The 20,501-nt window shown below is 42.7% G+C and overlaps 1 protein-coding gene across 2 annotated transcripts in view; it reads right to left on the minus strand.

Moving 5' to 3' along the window:
* The window catches only part of LOC124798460 (venom dipeptidyl peptidase 4-like), a 539,163-nt gene that overhangs the window by 145,537 nt on the left and 373,125 nt on the right, over window positions 1-20,501 (minus strand). The window contains exon 1 of one of the 2 annotated variants that reach the window (XM_047261884.1): window positions 17,021-17,145. The exons of the other annotated variant lie outside the window; for it this stretch is intronic. Within the exon in view, the coding sequence (XP_047117840.1) occupies window positions 17,021-17,131 (111 nt within the window). The 5' untranslated portion in view covers window positions 17,132-17,145. Of the gene's footprint in view, window positions 1-17,020; window positions 17,146-20,501 lie in introns of those variants that run through there. 2 annotated transcript variants of the gene reach the window in all.

A 20,501-nucleotide genomic window follows, 5' to 3' on the forward strand; every position in this document is an offset into this window, starting at 1 on the left:
TCACCTAACAGTGCGAAAAATCATTCGTAAGCGATTAAGGATGAAACTGTACAAATTGCAGCTCCTGGAAGCCATAAGCCATGATGAAAAATTGCGACATCTGCAGTTCTATCTTGAAAATGTCGACTTTGCAAGCAAATTAATCTTCAGTGACGAAGAGAATTTTCTTTTGTCGGGATAGGCCAATGAACACAACATATGCGTATGGGTACAAATATTCCAGATGCAACAGTCGAACACGTCCGAGATTCCAAGAAAGTTAACGTGTTCTGTCCTGTGTGCAACAGGTCAAGTCTACGGACCCATCTTTTTCACTGAGAGGACTGTCTTTGGTATCACCTACCTCGAAATGCTGCTATTGTGGTTCATGCCACAACATGAAACTGATAGTGGAAACTTCATGTTTCAAACTAGGCGGCACGTGCCCTTAGCGCTAGGATTTCACCCGGAACAAGTCCCGCCCATTCACCCCCCTCCACGCCAATCCAAAGTAGAAGGCCCTCCCCTAAACAGCCGCCAGTTCAGCAAACTGGAAGTTACATCAAAGTTGTTATCGTCACAGTCCAACACATGTTACACTGTGATGAAATTTAGCAATGATAAGAAATTTAAGTCTTTCTGGATAGTAATATAATACGAATGCGTATTATTAAAGAAATAAAAATATTTATAGAGGATTGAAGCCGGCCGAAGTGGCCGTGCGGTTAAAGGCGCTGCAGTCTGGAACCGCAAGACCGCTACGGTCGCAGGTTCCAATCCTGCCTCGGGCATGGCTGTTTGTGTTGTCCTTAGGTTAGTTAGGTTTAATTAGTTCTAAGTTCTAGGGGACTAATAACCTCAGCAGTTGAGTCCCATAGTGCTCAGAGCCATTTGAACCATTTAGAGGATTGAAAGCATCGCCAGCAGTAGAAAACAAAAAATAACGTGATGTTATTGAAAGGCAATACGGACAAATTTTCATTACCTAATTCACTTATTATAGTACGTTTATTTGAGAGAAACAGCGAAGCAAACATACAATGCGAAAACAATGGTTTTGAATCTCTCATGTCGGTAGTAAAGCCGCGGATGCAGTCGACTAACTCTGTTGTCTAAAATCAACGTTATACATAAATAAGTGAAAGTCGTTTTGTTTATGTAGACCCTCATAGTAGCTCACGAAAATTAAAGAATATAAGAATGCCATGAAGTACAACTGCCTAATGAAAGCAGTAAGATATTTGCTTATATGACAAATGGCTCTGAATACTATGGGACTTAACATCTATGGTCATCAGTCCCCTAGAACTTAGAACTACTTAAACCTAACTAACCTAAGGACAGCACACAACACCCAGCCATCACGAGGCAGAGAAAATCCCTGACCCCGCCGGGAATCGAACCCGGGATCCCGGGCGTGGGAAGCGAGAACGCTACCGCACGACCACGAGGTGCGGGCTTTATATGACATATTTCGTTAGTATTTGCAGGGGTAATGGGTGAATTTTAACTTTTAAATTCTTCCAATGCCATACTTGCGCATTATAAACGAGGTTATAAAGAATTGTGGCGGTCCTGTGTAATTAGTGTCCTATATGCTGTTGCAAACGTCTCAGGACAATAATCTGTCGTTATTCTTTGTTCTGTCTATTTTTAACCAAAAGATAAATTAATTTCATGTCATTCAAACCATTTTTAAAAATAATAATGATGATGTGTATGTTTGTCACAGAGCAGTTAAGAAGGAAATAAATGCTGCAGTGTTTCACGGCTGTAAAACGTCCTTCATGCTGTGCCAGCGCTTCTTCCACCCCTAAAACTTTTCAGCAAAACTATTCAGTGAATAACACGCAAAAACAGCCTGGATTGATCTATCAAGAACAAAGTAATTTTGATGCCCTCGGGAATTATAGTGAACACTGGTGCTTGTTTGGCATATACTGTCTGAGTTCTAAAAACCGTGGTTCCTCTTTCTCCAAGCAAATTATTCTTTGAGGGTAGGTTTTTCCTGTTTTAGCTTTGGGTGCTTTTTCTCACATAGAAGTATGTTTCTTCATAGGCTATTCATCTGAATACTGAGTTCTCGTATTCAAAAAATTCAGTGCTAAATTGTTTTCTCTTATGTTTGCTGTGGAAGTACCTGACTCAGCTGAGGCCAATTGTGCACGTTTTTTGCAACGTGTCTTTTAAGTATGTGGCAAAATTTAGGACCTAGCAAGATATTAATTTAACATTCACTCCAAGTGCAGCCAAACGCGGTAAACCACGTGGGTCAACTGAAACCAAGCCCAGGCGCCGAACAAAGACCGGGAAAACCGGGGGTGAGTGGGCGGGACTTGTTCCGGGTGAAATCCTGGCGCTAACGATTCCTCTAGGCGGCACCCTTCCACAATACTGTATACGAGATTACCTGAATAAGACGTTGCCACGTCTCTGGATAGGCCGCGTTGCGGCGGCTGACTTGGCATTACGCGAGTGGGAACGGCAGTCGCCAGATTTTACATTTAGAAGCAACTGATTGTTTACTTTTTGCGAATTTCTTGTATTCGTTGCTTACCATGGTATGAGTTAATTACGTGAAAAATTATATATTTTTTCGCATTGTTGGCACTCAAATTGTTAAACTGCTTCCTGCTCCAAAATGATCGACGGCGCTCTTGAGAATAGCCTGCCCTCTCTGTCCAGTTAGTCCATTATTGTCGCTATCATCGCAATGATCTTCCACGTCAGCACCGCCATGGAGTCGCTTTAAAAACCCAACTATCACATCACCACTGCCACCATAACCGACACACAATCGCCGTCGCAACCCCATCGTCGTCGTACTAATCGGCAGTGTCGCCTTATTGTTCTCGCTGTCATCATCATCTTCCTAGTTGTCAATACAGGAGCCGGCCGGAGTGGCCGTGCGGTTCTGGGCGCTGCAGTCTGGAGCCGAGCGACCGCTACGGTCGCAGGTTCGAATCCTGCCTCGGGCATGGATGTGTGCGATGTCCTTAGGTTAGTTAGGTTTAATTAGTTCTAAGTTCTAGGCGACTGATGACCTCAGAAGTTAAGTCGCATAGTGCTCAGAACCATTTGAACCATTTTTTTTTTTTCAATACAGGCTTCATCATTAGCCTCGTCCGCTAAAAAGCAACAAAAATATCTAAATAGGACAGTGACACTACATCGTCACAACAATGTGCATGCCACGTGGCATAAAATGTGTGTTTGAACGTGTGCGTGTCACTTTTATATTCACTGGCGACAATTTGACAAATAAACTGTAAAAAGAACCGTCAGCTAAGAAAATTTATCGATAGGTACCCTTTGTTATATAAATAACCACTTTATGAACACCCGAAAACGAATTCGAGACAGTAGGTTTTACTCCACTGTCGGACTGATTTACATGGATATGTTTACTGTTTATGTAATCAGTTATAAATAAGCCTGCAAACGAGCGCGGCTCTCGTAGCTGGGGTGTCCAGAGGCAGCAGGCAACCAATCGCAAAACTTTTGCTTACTGTAATTATAAGGTTACACTTCTCTTATTTACCTGCCAGGCGTAGCGATCGACCGACCGACAACCAAGTTATTAATGAAAAGAAAACAAATTCCTACTCTCTCCATCAGTGCAACCACGCACTCTCTCCGTTACGCTGTTGAATGCTTATTCTCGGCCACCAGACCCTCTCTGAAAGTGACGTAATTTATCTTTTAAGTCATACATGACGCACATAAAACACGCATCTATTTAAGAAGCTAGATATTTTTGCACTTTATCTACTCACTGATGAGATTGATGGTTGACAACGTGAACTTGTTGGAAATAGGCAGTAGTGAACACAAGACGAAGACAATCTTCATGTTTTGAGCACACGCTTCAGATGTGCTCATCATTAGCTCTAGAATATACGTTCTCAGCAAGTATGTATAAGAGTTGAAAGCGGTTAGTAATACAACCCCATACTTAATGATTTAATAATATTTATTTTAAATTTTCTTCTTTTAATTATTTGTGTTTTAATTCATATAGCTCTTTTAACTTTATTGGAATGTAAGGTTATACTCAAATTCTGAAGGAAGTTATTTTTTCCCTGATAGACACCTTTTATTCTCCACGAGTATATTTCGGTACCATTTAACTATGTTGTTGTTAACTGCAGCACACTGAAGAAAACTAGCCTCAATGCATGAACAGATCTACATAATCGTGTTATAGTAACTGTTGAACCACTTATATGAAAGAGAAATAAGGAAACATTTCATGTGTGAGGATTTAGGCCTGTTTTCCTCGCACACTTAGTCGAATGCCGGGATGGGTCCTCTTGACAAGCCAGGGCCACCATTTTCCTATTCTCTTGATAATTTTTAAGCTTTGTAAAATGGAGTGAGTTCTTTGATGAAATTATTATTGTACTCGTTATTTTAATTTCGTCATTTATTAAGCCAATGTTCTGACACTTCGACTTTTATTTTAAAAATGTTCTAGGCCGAAGTACTGTACTCAAATTTTTACGCATAACGACATTACCACTGTCTACCTCACCAGTTAGTGAATCCCTGCAAGGGTAAGCCATATCTTGTAGCAGGCGCAACCGACGGATCTCACTCATTTTGAAATTTTCCACAGGTGGAATATCAAGTAATTAGTGTACGCAAATGAGAAGAACCCGCTTGTTATGCTTCTACGAAACGCAATTTTGTTTTTTAACCCAAACATATTTCACTGCAGTTGCAGCATCTTCAGTGGGCACACAGAATTAACTAATTTCAGGAATACCCATAAAAATTTTCAAATCGTAATTTTGGCTTAAATAATTTATCTACTTTAAGGTGTAAGTGGTTGCAGATGACAAACTGTGAAACAAAACAGTCGCTGTAGAAACATAATACATCATGAAAACCACACCATGTGGTAAAAATGTATGATTCATAATTTTATGTGTTTTTTAAAATATCTGTAATTATGATTTAAAAACTAATATTTACATGTATACAAACAGTAAAGAAAATTCTTTATCTTTAACAGTCATAAAATAAAAGCTCACTGAAGATGCTACAACTGCAGTGAAACATGTTTGGGTTAAAAAACAAAATTGTGTTTTGCTAAAGGCGGACCCTGTCCAAAAACATATAACTTGTTAAAGTAAACACGGGAAAAAAGAGCTTCAACCCCAAGATGTTTGATTCTATGTTCCTGTTTGCCAGAGGAATTTTAAGAGCGCGAGATAAAATTTGCGCTATTGTCACGCGACAATCGTGGTCGCTGTTGTCATTTTCAACAAACAACACTTCGTGTTTACAAGTATCAGTTCTCACGTCGACCATGTACAGCACATTGATGCCCAGCTCTTGTGAGAAATCTAGACCAAAGCAATGATGTTATTGTTTTATGCCGGAGACAGCATTTGGGATTGCAAACAAATTTTCAAGGAGGGATTGTATGTATTACACGAGAATTTCGTACACAAAAATTAGATATTTTTTAAATTATTTTACTGTTGTTGAATTACATGTGCTGTGTGGCATTTATCGTAAAAAAGGGGGTACAGTAATTTTCGCGGCATCTTGCACCGGTATCCTATCGTTCGCATGCAGCTGACGAATACTGCTCGAAGGTCAGAATGAAACCAACGGAATACAAAGTCCTCTCTCCTTTTATTACAACTCCTTCCTGGAAAGTTATTTGCAAAGTTCTCCTGGACGCTGTAAGTAAAATCCTTTCTTGGGAATTTATTTCCAATCCCAAATTTTCCTTTGCCTTTCGCTTTCACGCATTTTATGAAAATATTAATAAATACGGTGCATTGAGTATTATTTCCGTTCATTTGCAGTGTACGTAACGTAAAAGCTGATAATAAAAAATTAAACAGGCGTTTTCATAGAGACTCAACACCACGACCCCCCGGATTACCGTTATGTACTTCGGCCGCTGTTTAGAAGCTATGCTAGAATGGCCCGCCAAAAATGCAATATTTCTAAATACTTGGCCATCTGGAGCTACCGCTTCGGTCATTTTTATTTCTGGCCAAGCCATGCATATACCATAAATCTGGTCGTAATCGGTAATGATCAGTAGGTAGGGGTCCTATTGTAAGCCACTTGAGGCGCATGGAAAACGGAATTCTTTGAAAAATCTCATTTAGGGTTCTTTCTGCACAAATAGCCAAAATAAGCATCTAGCTAAAAACTGCTAAAAACTGTTCAAATTCCTGACCAGTCATCCAGATTTAGGTTTTTCTGTATCGTTTAAGGCAAATGGTGGGATCTATCCTTAAAAAGGGCACGGCCGATTTCCTTCTCCATCCTTTACCAATCCCGGCTTATTCTCCAACTATAATGACATGTCGAAGGGACTTTAAATCCTTATTTTCCTCTCTTCAACTAAATACCTAACGTAAAAAACTGCTAGGTGAAAATCTACATATGCCACCGCAAGCAGTACTACACTGCTAGCAGCAAAGCAGATCTCTATGCATGCCACAGCATGCTTACCCTTATGTTCCGTAACGCCGCGCATAAAAACGGGATGTTCCGGTGCTCATATCTGGGCTTATATTGGTGATAAAAAGTGGGGTCAAGTGTTCTGAATAGCTCTTGGGTTAGGGACCATTTATGTAACAAACAGAAGGATCGTCTTAATGTCACTATCTACAGCACAGTGTCAAAGTATGAATATTACACACTTCCTCCACAAATGGAAGAGATCGGTAGGTTCTTTTTGCGTTTGATGTGGGCTTCCCTGGGCTTGATAGGAAATATGGAGGCACGATTACTTCATGGGTGATTCCTTGGAAACCCCCAAAAAGGTTTTTTTATTACGTTTTCGCCACCAGCGGACCAAAGCTCAGCCGAGGATACCAACACGACTATGCACAGCAAGTGGCTAATATTTCTACGATGTGTACTTACGATCCCGAACTCTAACTACCTTGAAAGTATTCTTGATATCTTTATTCGTTTCCAACATACAGAGATTCAAATTTGCTTTATTTGTGTAAGTAAAATACGCACGTAAAGATTACATAAACTGATTGATGACGCGTATATCCGTGATAAACTCATGATTTAATTAAACTGACGGGTATACCCGTGAATGAATGAATGATGCATTTGCATAAATTTATGGCACGTTCTTGAGAAAACCGCCAAAAAAGTCTTTTTCACAATCAGGTACCGTCACCAACGGACCACACCCCACTCGCGATTTCGCCGGCCGCTGTGGCCGAGCAGTTTAGGCGCTTCAGTTTGGAACCGCGCGACCTCTACGGTCGCAGGTTCGAATCCTGCCTCGGGCATGGATGTCTGTGATGTCCTTAGGTTAGTTAGGTTTAAGTAGTTCTAAGTTCTAGGGGACTGATGACCTCAGATGTTACAGTGCTCAGAGCCATTTGAACCATTTTTTGATAAATAAACCCACAGCAACCAGAATACCAACGTTCAAAACAAAACCGTTACGAACGTATGCACCAATCTAATAATTGGACAATAAAGCAGTTATATCGTAATGTACTGGCAGTGAGTTGTTGTTGTTGTTGTCGTTGTCTTTAGTCCAGAGACTGGTCTGATGCAGCTATCCATTCTACTCTGTCTTGTGCAAGCCTCTTCATCTCCGAGTAACTACTGCAATCCACATCCTGAATCTTAGTGTATTCATTTCTTGGCCTTCACCTACGATTTTTACCCTCCACGCTTCCCTCCAATACTAAACTGGTTATCACTTGATGTCTCAGAACGTGTCCTACCATCCGATCCCTTCTTCTTGTCGAGTTGTGCCACAAATTCCTCTTCTTCCCAATTCTATTCAGTACCCCTTCATTAGCTACATGATCTACCCATCTAATCTTCAGCATTCTTCTGTAGCACCACATTTCGAAAGCTTCTATTCTCTTCTTGTCTAAAATATTTATTGTCCACGTTTCAGTTTCATGCTTGGCTACAGTCCATACAAAGACTTTCAGAAAAGTCTTCCGGACACTTAAATCTGTACTCGATGTTAACAAATTTTTCTCCTTCAGCAACGCTTTCCTTGCTATCGCCGGTCTACATTTTATATCCTATCTACTTCGAACATCATCAGTTACTTTGCTCTCGAAATATCAAAACTCATTTACTAGTTTAAGTGTCTCCTTCCCTAATCTAATTCCCTTAGCATCACCTGATTTAATTCGACTACATTCCATTAGCGCCCTTTTGCTTTTGTTGATGTTCATCTTATATACTCCTTTCAAGACACTGTACATTCTGTTCAGCTACTCTTCCAAGGTCCTCTGCTGCCTCTGGCAGAATTGCTATGTCATCGGCAAACCTCAAAGTTTTTATTTCTTCTCCATGGATTTTAATACCTACTCCGAATTTTTCTTTTGTTTCCTTTACTGCTTGCTCAATATAAAGATTGAATAACATGGGGAGAGGCTACAACTCTGTCTCACTCCCTTCCCAACCACTGCTTCCCTTTCATGCCCCTCGACTCTTACAACTGCCATCTGGTTTCTGTACAAATTGTAAACAGCCTTTAGCTCCCTGTATTTTACCCCTGCCACCTTTAGAATTTGAAAGAGAGTATGCCAGTCAACATTGTCAAAAGCTTTCTCTAAGTCTACAAATGCTAGAAATGTAGGTTTGCCTTTCCTTAATCTTTCTTCTAAAATAAGTCGTAAGGTCTGGTTTGCCTCACGTGTTCCGACATTTCTACGGAATCCAAACTGATCTTCCCCGAGGTCAGCTTCTACCAATTTTTCCATTCGTCTGTAAGGAATTCGTGTTAGTATTTTGCAACCGTGACTTATTAAACTGATAGTTTGGTACTGTTCACACCTGTCAACAACTGTTTTCTTTGGGATTGGAATTATTATATTCTTTTTGAAGTCTGAGAGTATTTCGCCTGTCTCTTACATCTTGCTCACCAGATGGTAGAGTTTTGTCATGGCTAGTTCTCCGTCCCAACTCCTTAAATTCCTACCTTTTTGCATTCTTCAGTTTTAATCTACAGTTCATAACCAATAAATTGTGGTCAGAGTCCACATCTGCCCCTGCAAATGACTTACAGTTTAAAACCCGGTTCCTAACTCTCTTACTTACAATTATATAATCTACCAGAAACCTTCCAGTGTCCCCAGGCCTCTTCTACGTATACGACCTTCTTTTATGATTCTTAAACCAAGTGTTAGTTATGACTAAGTTACGCTCAGTGCAAAATTATACCAGGTGGCTTCCTCTTTCATTCTTTACCTCAAGTCCATATTCACCTACTACTTTTCCTTCTCTTTCTTTTCCTGCTATCGAATATCAGGCCCCAATGACTATCAAATTTTCGTCTCCCTTAACTATCAAAATAATTTCTCTTGTGGCATGATTCATTTCTTCGAGCTGTTAATCATCTGCGGCGCTAGGTGGCATATAATCTCGTACTAGTGTGGTACGTACGGGCTTCATGTATGTCTTAGCTACAATAATCCGTTCACTATGCCGTTCGTAGTAGCTCATCCACGCTCCTATGTTTTTTTGTTCATTATTAAACATACTTCTGCATAACCCTTATTTGCTTTTGTATTTATAACCCTGTGTTCGTCTGACCAGAAGTGTTTTTCCTTCTGACACCGAACTTCACTAATTCCCATTATATCTAACTTTAACTTATCCATTTCCCTTTTTAAATTTTCTAACCTACCTGCCTGATTAAGGGCTCTGACACTCCACTCTCTGATCCGTAGAACGCCAGTTTTCTTTGTCCTGATAACAACGTCCTCCAGAGTAGTTCTTAATATGTCATAAACATAATGTCATTGTAACTGTCTGCGAAATACGTTTTTCCAGATAGGCATTGTGCATTTTGAATCACCCTCGTGCCTTGAGCAAAGTGAAGTTAGACCTGCGTCAAAGCTTGATGTACCCCACTACTGATTCCTGCTCTTGGCAAGTATAACGGGGAATGTGCCGCGTGACGTCAGCAGCCCATTAGTGACATCCCTGGAAGACGGACGGATCAGTAAACAGATCAACGTCCAGTTTCACGATGATACGCCCGTTCCAAATTGTCGCTCCTTCCTTCTGCTCCTCTGTCAGCCTAAAACTCTCTGATCTGGAAAAAGGCACTATCCTTGTTATCGACATTAAACTGCTCCAGATACAGTGTGGGGCACTCTAATGTATTACATAATGTTTTAAATTGCGTGCAACCGCAGCCGGATTTCCAGATTTTGAATGATACGATCCGCATTGGCTGTAAAATACTTTTATTGACAGTCACGATCGTTTTCACGTTGACTGAAGACACATCCTCAGCTGATAGAGATTCGTTTAAACAACTCATATCAGAAAGGTAACTGTCTTAGAGCCATCATCCACGTCTGATTGTAAAAACAAACGCGTTAAAAGCGATAGTTCATAGTCTAAATGAAGGGGCGGCAAAGAACTGTGCCACGAGCTGAATGGTGTTAAAAGCGGCGGCCAAGCAAGGCAGTATGGCGGCAGATGTATTACCAACCATCAGTTTAATAATTACTGGTTGTAAAATTTAACACTAATTACAGACAGACGACTGGAAGGACTGCCAGAAGCCGACCGGGAATCAGATCAGCTAGGGTTCCAGTATAAACGAACACTCGAGGCGGTATTGAACCTTATCTTAAAAGATAGGTTGAAGAAAGACAAACTTTTATCTGTAGCATTTTTGGACCTAGAAAAGCTTTCGATTGGTTAAGTATACACTTTTTGCAAGTACAGTAAGCGAAATGTTATGTACAGCTTATACAGAAACCAGTCTGCAATTGTAAGAGTTAAAAGACAAGAAAGGGAAGAAGGCAGTAATTCAATAGAGAGCGAGGCAAGAACGCTTCCTATCCCTCATGTTATTCAGTTCTTACATATACCAAGTTGTAAAGAATACGAAGCAAAAATCTGGAAAAGAATTTAAAGTTTAAGAAGAAAAATAAAAACTTTTAGGTTCGCCGATGACACGGTAGTTCCATGAGAGACGGTAAAAGACTTGGAAGAACAGCTGAATAGAATAGATGGTGGAGTAGAACAAGAGTAACAGCTAGCAGCCAAACTAAATCAGGCGATGCAAAGGGAATTAGATTAGGAAATGAGGCACCGTAAGGAACAGACGAACTTTCCTATTTATCGCAAAAAATAACTGACAGATTTTTTAATTATACAAAGCAGATTAACGTCAAATATGTGGTGCCATTTCCGGTTTCTACTTCTTAGCAAGTCGCCATCAGATGACTTGAATACATCACGCAGTGACTCCTCAAAAGTCGCGCGGGATTAGCCGAGCGGTCTCAGGTGCTGCAGTCATGGACTGTGCGGCTGGTTCCGGCGGAGGTTTGAGTCCTCCCATGGGCATGTGTGTGTGTGTGTGTGTGTGTGTGTGTGTGTGTGTGTGTGTGTTTGAGCTTAGGATAATTTAGGTTAAGTAGTTTGTAAGCTTAGGGACTGATGTCCTTAGCAGTTAAGACCCGTAAGATTTCACACACATTTGAACATTTTGACTCATCAAAGTACAATAAACAGGCCAGCGGAGGCGTCCGCAGCGTAAACATATCTAATGAAATGCATACTGAACATTTGTGAAAAGTGAATGAAAGCTTCCTTGAATGTAATGATGAAAGATAAATCAGTGTTATATGTGCGTTCAGGTAAACGTTACTCCATAGTAATATGGGGTTGTTCTTTTGAAAATAAAAATACTGTTGTGCCTTACATACGTCAAAAATTACTCAAAGTTTCTATGTTTAGTAATGTAGAAGATATAGTATAGAGAAGTCGTATGAATCGTTTTGAGAGCACCCCGCACCTACAGCTGTATTCCGGGAAGCAGCTTTCCGTGTGTCGCGAGGATTACTACCTGTACTACTACAATTTCGCTGTTTTTCTGTTTCCTTCGGGAATGGGGCACGGGAAGGGCAATAGCCGGTATTGCACATTAGTCCGTATGACATCGATTTTCTCTAGTTTCTCGATCTGGTCGTTTCGCACGATGTGTCTGGGTGGCATCAATATGTTGCCGGTCACTTCTTGGAGCATAGTGCCTTGTAATTGTAAAAGTAAGCACCTCCATGGTGCACAACGCCTCCCTCGTAGCACATGATACTATGAACAGAAGTCAGCCATGTTACAGTCGTCTGCGGTTGGAATTGGATCGGTCTAGTACCTCGAAGCCTTGTGTTTCATCCGTGTTCAGTAACAGTGAAAATGACCAATGTATGGGGGAAAAGGTGGTGCCTGGGACAGATATCACCAAAAGCTTGGACAGGTTTGCTCAGGGCGTGCCCGACTTTCTAACTGCTAAATACTTACTCACGACATAAGAGAGGATCATGCACGTCACGGCTCTGTCAGTTAATTTTCTCCATAAATAGCAAACTTCGACTATCACTTACGGTGTCTCATTTTATAATGTAACTTCCTGTTGTTTCATGTTGCTAGTGGACTGGTGAGGGAGTATGGAGAGAGGAGGACTCTTACAGAGAAATATCCATACTCAACTGGTAAGAGAACCCGTGAATATCTGAAATGCTGCGTAGCGATCAATTTAGATGTGGACTTAAACCGTCAAGACACAACGAACAAAGAAGAGAGAGATCGACCAGACGTTGTTATTGTTATCTATACGTGGCCTGTGAACACACCTATAAATAAGGTGGAGCGCTTGCTTACTGTTTATTATAAACGGTAGATATGAAATGTCGTGTGACTAGGGACTCCTGTCGGGTAGACCGTTCGCCGGGTGCAAGTCTTTAGATCTGACGCCACTTCGGCGACTTACGCGTCTATGGGGATGAAATGATGAGGACGACAATACAACACCCAATTCCTGAGCGGAGAAAAATCTCCGACCCAGCCGGGAATCGAACACGGGCCCTTAGGATTGGCATTCTGTCGCGCTGACCACTCAGCTACCGGGGGCGGACAACGGCAGATAAATGACGATGTAACGACGTCGCAAATATATATCGAAATGTAAGCGAGGGAATATTTCAAAAGTAAGGAGGTCGTAACTAGAAACTCGATATTACAATAATAAACTTTCCTGTGGTCCCCGATAACATAAGTACGGTATATTTTACAAAACTGCCTGAAGATGTACATGTGTAGAAGTTGTATTATCGACAAAGTGAGAAGAATTGAAAGATTAAGGAAAGACAAACATACGTTTCTAGCATTTGTAGACTTCGAGAAAGCTTTTGACAATGTTGACTGGAATACTCTCTTTCAAATTCTGAAGGTGGCAGGAGTAAAAAACAGGGAGCGAAACGGTATTTATAATTTGTACAGAAACCAGAAGGCAGTTATAAGAGTCGAGAGACATGAAAGGGAAGCAGTGGCTGGGAAGGGAGTGAGACAGGGTTGTAGCCTATCCCCGATGTTATTCAATCTGTATATTGAGCAAGCAGTATAGGAAACAAAAGTATGGACTAGGTATTAAAATCCATGGAGAAGAAATAAAAACTTTGAAAGGAGGGTATAAGATGAACATCAACAAAAGTAAAACGAGGATAATGGAATGTAGTCGAATTAAGTCGGGGGATGCTGAGGGAATTAGATTAGGAAATGAGACACTTAAAGTAGTAAAGGAGTTTTGCTATTTGAGGATCAAAATAACTGATGATGGTCGAAGTAGAGAGGATATAAAATGTAGACTGGCAATGGCAAGAAAAGCGTTTCTGAAGAAGAAAAATTTGTTAACATAGAGTATGGATTTGAGTGTCAGGGGGTCGTTTCTGAAAGTATTTGTATGGAGTGTAGCCATGTATGGAAGTGAAACATGGATGATAACTAGTGTGGACAAGAAGAGAATAGAAGCTTTCGAAATGTGATGCAACAGAAGAATGCTGAAGATTAGATGGGTAGATCACATAACTAATGAGGAGGTATTGAATAGAATTGGGGAGAAGAGGAGTTTGTGGCACAACTTGACAAGAAGGAGGGACCTGTTGGTAGGACATGTTCTGAGGCATCAAGGGATCACCAATTTAGTATTGGAGGGCAGCGTGGAGGGTAAAAATCGTAGAGGGAGGTCAAGAGATGAATACACTAAGCAGATTCAGAAGGATGTAGGCTGGAGTAGGTACTGCACAGGATAGAGTGGCATGGAGAGCTGCATCAAACCGCAACAACAACAACGGGAAGAATTGGCCCTCACCCATAATGTGGAAATGTTATGATGCACTTTAACGCACCGGATGTAAATGAAAGAAGGAAAGAGTCGTATGTTTCGGAACGCCGAGTGGTAGCTTTAGCTGCCTAATCTGAAAGCAGTGCTCAATGACAGTTTCCTCCCGTTGTTTGAGAGTTATTGTCTGAGGTGTTTCTTTTTAGTGTGGGTGGTTGTAATGGAAGTATGTACAGTGCGGTGACGTGTTTTTGTTGTAGGTTACGAGAGAAGTAAGACGGCGAGGTCCCAGAGCCAGGATACAGCCTATTTGTTCCGGATAGAACCAAGGATTTCGCCGAGCTTAACGTCCCCAACCGACGGGCGTATCACCATCATCAGTCTCTCATCCCGACACTCCGTAAGACTCAGGAGGCATGGAATATTATCCAGGCCACTGGTACAGAGCCAGGTTGTCTGGAAATTTACGTCACCGCCTCTCGTCCCCTTGTCGGCCAAATACAGGCGGCGAAAGTTTCTTCCACCACTAGCATTGGAATCACTCAACAGAGGAAAGTCCACTGGACCTGACGGGATACCAATCCGATTCTACACAGAGTACGCGAAAGAACTTGCCGCCCGTCTAACAGCCGTGTACCGCAAGTCTCTAGAGGAACGGAAGGTTCCAAATGATTGGAAAAGAGCACAGGGTAGTCCCAGTCTTCAAGAAGGGTCGTCGAGCAGATGCGCAAAACTATAGACCTATATCTCTGACGTCGATCTGTTGTAGAATTTTAGAACATGTTTTTTGCTCGCGTATCATGTCGTTTCTGGAAACCCAGAATCTACTCTGTAGGAATCAATATGGATTCCGGAAACAGCGATCGTGTGAGACCCAACTCGCTTTATTTGTTCATGACACCCAGAAAATATTAAATACAGGCTCCCAGGTAGATGCTATTTTCCTTGACTTCCGGAAGGCGTTCGCTACAGTTCCGCACTGTCGCCTGATAAACAAAGTAGGAGCCTACGGAATATCAGACCAGCTGTGTGGCTGGATTGAAGAGTTTTTAGCAAACAGAACACAGCATGTTGTTCTCAATGGAGAGACGTCTACAGACGTTAAAGTAACCTCTGGCGTGCCACAGGGGAGTGTTATGGGACCATTGCTTTTCACAATATATATATAAATGACTTAGTAGATAGTGTCGGAAGTTCCATGCGGCTTTTCGCGGATGATGCTGTAGTATACAGAGAAGTTGCAGCATTAGAAAATTGCAGCGAAATGCAGGAAGATCTGCAGCGGATAGGCACTTGGTGCAGGGAGTGGCAACTGACCCTTAACGTAGACAAATTTAATGTATTGCGAATACATAGAAAGAAGGATCCTTTATTGTATGATTATTTGATAGCAGAACAAACACTGGTAGCAGTTACTTCTGTAAATTATCTGGGAGTATGCGTGCGGAACGATTTGAAGTGGAATGATCATATAAAATTAATTGTTGGTAAGGCGGGTACCAGGTTGAGATTCATTGGGAGAGTCCTTGGGAAATGTAGTCCATCAACAAAGGAGGTGACGTACTGTTGTGTACATAGTTCCGCGTAGTCAGCGCGTACACAACTTCCCCAATAGAGCGCGCCCCACTAAGCACAACAGCGCAGGCGCAGCGCTCGTCCGTCTCTGCACTACGAGATGGCGCTGTCTTAGAGACGGACCAAATTCTGCTTCCGCCGATCCGCGTATTAATATGTCTCACAGCCAATGAGATTGCTGCTAACGTAGAACCTTTTCTCCTTGCGGATCACACTCGCGCAGTGATACCTGAATGCGCGAGGTATAATAACGAGTGTACAGACCTCCGATTAGTCAGTCTGCATAAGTCTGCATTTGTCTGCACCAGTCTGTACCAGCCTATATTCGTCTGCCCCAGTCTGCATTAGTCTGCATTAGTCTGTACCAGTCTATTGTCAAGTTTCAGTCTGCGCCTAATAAGATTAACGTACCAAGACCAAAGGAACTTCAGATTGTCAATTGTAAATAGCATCTGGAACCAAGTTAAGTTATTTTTATGCTTAATATTATTTTAATAAATGTGTGAGAAAATTAATCAAGTTCTGTTGAAAGTTGGTCACCGTCAATCTGCTACTCTAAGTGTGCAAGTGGCATTTCTATCATCTGACCTAACGGCAGAAGACAAACATGCCACGATAAGACCACGAGACATATTGCTGACGCTCGCCTACTTCGTTAGAGCGACAAGTCAAATAATCTGATGGTCTTACAGTACCCACACCACACTTACAAAACACTCGTGCGACCTGTACTTGAGTATTGCTCATCAGTGTGGGATCCGTACCAGGTCGGATTGACGGAGGAGATAGAGAAGATCCAAAGAAGAGCGACGCGTTTCGTCACAGGGTTATCTGGTAAGCGTGATAGCGTTACGGAGATGTTTGGCAAACTCAAGTGGTAGACTCTGCAAGAGAGGCGCTCTGAATCGCGGAGTAGCTTGCTGGACAGGTTTCGAGAGGGTGTGTTTCTGGATGAGGTATCGAATATATTGCTTCCCCCTACTTATACCTCCCGAGGAGATCACGAATGTAAAATTAGAGAGATTCGAGCGCGCACGGAGGCTTTCCGGCAGTCGTTCTTCCCGCGAACCATACGCGACTGGAACAGGAAAGGGAGGTAATGACAGTGGCACGTTAAGTGCCCTCCGCCACACACAGTTGGGTGGCTTGCGGAGTATAAATGTAGATGTAGTACTCGAGCGCCACTGGCCAGACGAGCGTTAGCGACTGCTACGGAGGCGGGCTGTGTGGAGGAGTCAAGCAACGGAGCCTTACAAATCAGGCGGTGGAACAACTGGTCCGCCACCCCCACTCCATGTCAACAATGCCACACGACTCTCTCTCCAGCGTGCCCTTGACGCGCGGCGTGGCAGTGCCTACCTGGACGGGAGCCGCGTACAGCGCATGCGCAGAGGTGTGGTCCAGGAACTCGAATCCCAGGTCCGGCATTCGCCAGAGCGACACCAGGGGCTCCGGCGAGTATTTGACCATCTCGAGCAGCGGTCGCGCCGGCACTGGAGGCGGCACGCAGGCGGCGTGACAGCCGGCGCACTTGCCCCCCACCCCCGGCTGTGCCCGCGCCATCGGAGTCGGCCCCCTGAGCAAAGACCGAGACCTAGGCCGATAGCGAGCCCGAACAGAACAGGTTTACAGCGCGCCACCCACGTCACCGCTCGTCGCTTCACCGCCCGCCAAGGTCCGCGGCGTAATAGTGCCGCCGCCAGAGGTCTCAGCAGCTAACGCCATTGTTATACTATCTGTGCCATGAAATGAACAAGGTAATTACGAAGGTAATCCATTATCTTGGTGTTTGTAGCAAGTAACTTGACTTGTTGAGCCGTGCACTCGTATTCAAATGGACTTCACATTCGCCTGTATTATTCTGTTGATGCAGTTCCACTTCATTAAGCAGTATGCACTAATGGATATCCCAATGATTACTCCTAATAAGCTCACCGGAAAAAAAACGACTAGGAGGCGTCGACTAATATCGTGTAAGACCGTCTTTATTTTTTATTTATTTAACCTTATCAGATCCCCTCTTACATCAGACCTGGGTTTCACACATACAATATGTTTTCTAAATCACGGTTACCTAAAGAAGTAATAGTTTTAATACGACAACTGGTATTAATACGATATGAGTGTCTGAAGTAGCAGTGTGATTAAATTATACTGACTATGAAGTACACTACTAGCCATTAAAATTGCTACACCAAGAAGAAATGCAGATGATAAACAGGTATTCATTGGGCAAATATACTAGAACTGACATGTGATTACATTTTAACGTAATTTAGTTGCATAGATCCTAGAAATCAGTACCCTGAACAACCACCTCTGGCCGTAATAACGGCCATGATACGCTTGGGCATTGAGTCTAACAGAGCTTGGATGGCGTGTACAGATACAGCTGCCCATGCAGCTTCAACACGATACCACAGTTCATCAAGAGTAGTGACTGGCGTATTGTGACGAGCTAGTTGCTCGGCCACCATTGACCAGACGTTTTCAGTTGGTGAGAGATCTGGAGGATGTGCTAGCCAGGGCAGCAGTCGAATATTTTCTGTATCCAGAAAGGCCCGTACAGGACCTGCAACATGCGGTCGTGTATTGTCGAGCTGAAATGTAAGGTTTCGTTGGGATCGAATGAAGGGTAGAGCCACGGGTCGTAACACATCTGAAATGTAACGTCCACTGCTCAAAGTGGCGTCAATGCGAACAAGAGGCGACCGAGACGTGTAACCAATGGCACCCCATACCATCACGCCAGGTGATACGCCAGTATGATGATGACAAATACACGCTTCCAATATGCGTTCACCGCGAGGTCGCCAAACACGGATGCGACCATCACGATGCTGTAAACAGAACGTGGATTCATCTGAAAAAATGACGTTTTGCGATTCGTGCACCCAGGTTCGTCGTTGAGTACACCATCGCAGGCGCTGCTGTCTGTGATGCAGCGTCTAGGGTAACCGCAGCCATGATATCCGAGCTGATAGTCCATGCTGCTGCAAACGTCGTCGAACTGTTCGTGCAGATGTTTGTTGTCTTGCAAACGTCCCCATCTGTTGACTCAAGGATCGAGACGTGGCAGCACGATCCGTTACAGCCATGCGGATAAGATGCCTGTCATCTCAACTGCTAGTGATACGAGGCTGTTGGGATCCAGCATAGCGTTCCGTATTACCCTCATGAACCCACCGATTCCACATGCTGCTAACAGTGATCGGATCTCGACCAACGCGAGCAGCAATGTCGCGATACGATAAACCGCAATCGCGATAGGCTACAATCCGACCTTTATCAAAGTCGGAAACGTGATGGTACGCGTTTCTCCTCCTTACACGAGGCATCACAACAACGTTTCACCAGGCAACACCGGTCAACTGCTGTTTGTGTATGAGATATCGGTTGGAAACTTTCCTCGTGTCAGCACGTTGTAGGTGTCGCCACCGGCGCCAACCTTGTGTGAATGCTCTGAAAAGCTACTCATTTGCATATCACAGCATCTTCTTCCTGTCGGTTAAATTTCGCGTCTGTACCACGTCATCTTCGCAGTGTAGCAATTTTTATGACCAGTAGTGAACTAAAGTTTATACAGGCAATACTCGTACAACTGCAGCTGCTGTCACTAATAGTGGTAAGAGTAATAATAAAAATAATAACAATAATGTAGTGCAGATGTAAAAAGAATTTAAACGTGTACAAAACAGATATTTTATGTGGTGTTGAATTCTAAGGACAGGAAATTTAAGGAGACAGTTTCTGCAAAGATTGGTGGTTAATGAGGAAGATTAGGTTGGAAAGAGGTTTGTACAAGGGTAACGAGTGCATACAGGGACAATGGTAATCCTTATTTTTGCCACAGTAGATATTACATTAACTGACTTCTGAAGGTGGGGATGTTATTCATATCTCTTTTATAACGAGGAGGCTTATTCCACTCTCGGGTCCCTGCTACTGAGAATGACTTCGAGAAGGTGTCTGAACGATAGAGTGGAACAGGGATTTTACTTTGATGGGAGTGGGTGTTTCTGCCATGTTGTTCAGACAAGAAAGTTAAGGCCGGGGAGAGGTATGAGGAACAGTGTGCATCAATAAGACAGTAAGGAATACAGAGGGTATGGAAATCACTTTGCTTGTCTGCACGTCGCCATGATAGCTGTGCATACGATGGTAAAATGTGAGCAAAGAGTCGATCATCACAGACAAAACGAACACAGGCATTCATAACCAGTTGCAGGCGCCTGAGGTTTCCTGGGAAAGGCCTTGCAGTAAATCATTGCTGTAATCAATGATTGGAAGTGTAAGCGTTAGTACAAGTTCCTTTCTCAGGTCAAGAGGGTAGAGCTTTTTATATTTTTATAAGGCATGGAGAGATGATGATGCCATCGTGCGCATTGCAGTTACGTACTCAGTCCAATTTAGATTTTCATCCATTGTTATTGCTAGACTCTTTGCTGAAGAAGAGATGTTGATATTTGCGCCATTTAGAGATAAAGATGATAGGAATTCCTTATATTTCTGGCTAATGGGCCTAACTGGTAACTGCAACTCGGCGAGGAAGACTCCATAAGTCTCTTCAGGTATACCACATACAGCTGAAGCCAATTTGTAGATTAAATCCCGCAGAGAGACAAAATTGCCGGAATGTTGATTGCTTCGTTTCGCCCGCTGTCACAACAGCAGCAAACATTTTCTTTGGGTTAAGATCAGGTGATTTCAAGAGCAGTCGAGTGCAACAAGCTGCCTGAGTGATTGTGAAGCCGGGAACGTGTGCCTTCAACCTTCTCAACACGGCTGTCGTCATCCTTAAAGACAGGACCGTCCAAAGCTTACCTGTATACAAGAAAGA

The sequence above is a fragment of the Schistocerca piceifrons genome, chromosome 5 (assembly GCF_021461385.2).
Source record: "Schistocerca piceifrons isolate TAMUIC-IGC-003096 chromosome 5, iqSchPice1.1, whole genome shotgun sequence".
Taxonomy (NCBI): Eukaryota; Metazoa; Arthropoda; class Insecta; order Orthoptera; family Acrididae; genus Schistocerca; species Schistocerca piceifrons.